General features: G+C 38.1%; 1 protein-coding gene across 1 annotated transcript in view; it reads left to right on the forward strand.

Annotated features, from left to right (window-relative positions):
- The first annotated feature begins 346 nt into the window (after nucleotides 1-346).
- The window catches only part of znf593 (zinc finger protein 593), a 5,037-nt gene continuing 3,873 nt past the window's right edge, over nucleotides 347-1,510 (forward strand). Inside the window, exons 1-2 of the mRNA XM_015385164.1 lie at nucleotides 347-405; nucleotides 616-831. Of these exons, the coding sequence (XP_015240650.1) occupies nucleotides 632-831 (200 nt within the window). The 5' untranslated portion in view covers nucleotides 347-405; nucleotides 616-631. The remainder of the gene's footprint in view (nucleotides 406-615; nucleotides 832-1,510) is intronic.

Genomic DNA, 1,510 nt, shown 5'->3' on the forward strand with positions numbered 1-1,510 from the left:
ATGCCTGCACTTTTAGAGGTAATGGGCTGAATTTCATGAAACTATAGTAAGAAGCTTGTGGAAAAATGCCACATACCCATTGCTAAAAAGCAATTCTAACAAATACTAAATAAATTTATGTAAACTGATAAATTTCAATAAAGTTTGAATTTTATATAAATATTCTGATCTCTCATTCCTCTCGCATTTTGAAATTATTTTTCTAATCCTACCTGAATTAAAGGTTTAATTTGATTTAATGTTTGACTTTTTATATTTTAGAATTTACTTTCCAACTTCAAAAACGCTCTCTTAGCGCCCTCTACTGGTAAAACAGTGAAGTACAGTATTAACCCGGAAGTGCTTCTCTTCTTCCACTGCTGCACGTGCGAGGAGGCGAAGTCTGACATTCGGTCCCATAAGGAGGTTGTTTATCATTTAATTGCTTTTTATTTTTCCGTAATCAAACAACCTTCTGGTTTATATCTAAAGCTTCATCTAAGGATGATATTTCTGAGCTATAAAGCTGATTTGAAGCTAATTTTTAGTCCTTTAAACACGTTCGCTTTGATCATGACGTCACGTTCCCAGCTGTTTTTTTTATGTAACTGATGTTTTCTTTTCTATTTCATCCAGTTCTGCTCTATCCGACATGGGGAAGTCCAAACAAACGGGAAACCATAACAACGGCAGGAAGAAGAACATCTCAAAGAAGTGGAAAACGAAGCGGAGAAGCAAAGATCTGGACCAGATCCACTCCGACATGAAGCCAGAGACTGCAGCCAAACTGCTGCATCAGGAGGTGGACTATGACGTCACGGGATGCGCGCAGCATTACTGCCTGCACTGCTCGTAAGTGTTGGACCTTCTGCTCCTCCATGTTGTTTTGCTCTCATCAACAATGGCGGAACCAGACATCCCAGGTTCCAAACACTCATTTCAGGGAGTTGCTCACCACTTAAGCAACTTTTCATCAACTGTTTAATAACTAACAGCAATTTCTTAGACACCAAACAGTATTGGTCATTTATTTTCAATTTTCAATTCCTTAAATCTTGTAGCCTTGAAAGTCATCATTCCCAGCATGGCCGGTTCTAGATAGGGGCCAACGGGGGCCAGTGCCCTTGTAGTTCATGTCCTGGCCCCTGTCATTAGATTAGATTAGATTAGATGAGCTTTATTGATCTCACAGCGGAGAAATTCACTGGTCACATATTGGCATAGTAATTAAAGAAGCTGCAAACAAGGAGGAAAAGGTGCATTAAGTATAAACAACATATATACAGTATGTCAAGATAAATAAGGATTGAGGTGCAAGTGTACATGTATCACACACAATGAAAAACTAAATAAAAATAAGAAATAAAAAAATTTAAAATACAAGGGAGTAGCACAGAGGTTTGCGGTGTAATATGTACAATCAGGGTGGCTTATGTACAGGTGGATTTACTTTTACATTAAAGGAATAGTACACCCAAAACATGATTAGCCTTCATTTTCTACTCACCCCCATGCTGAACAACACTCTGGA

Source organism: Cyprinodon variegatus, unplaced genomic scaffold (genome assembly GCF_000732505.1).
Source record: "Cyprinodon variegatus isolate N-32 unplaced genomic scaffold, C_variegatus-1.0 Scaffold332, whole genome shotgun sequence".
Classification (NCBI taxonomy): Eukaryota; Metazoa; Chordata; class Actinopteri; order Cyprinodontiformes; family Cyprinodontidae; genus Cyprinodon; species Cyprinodon variegatus.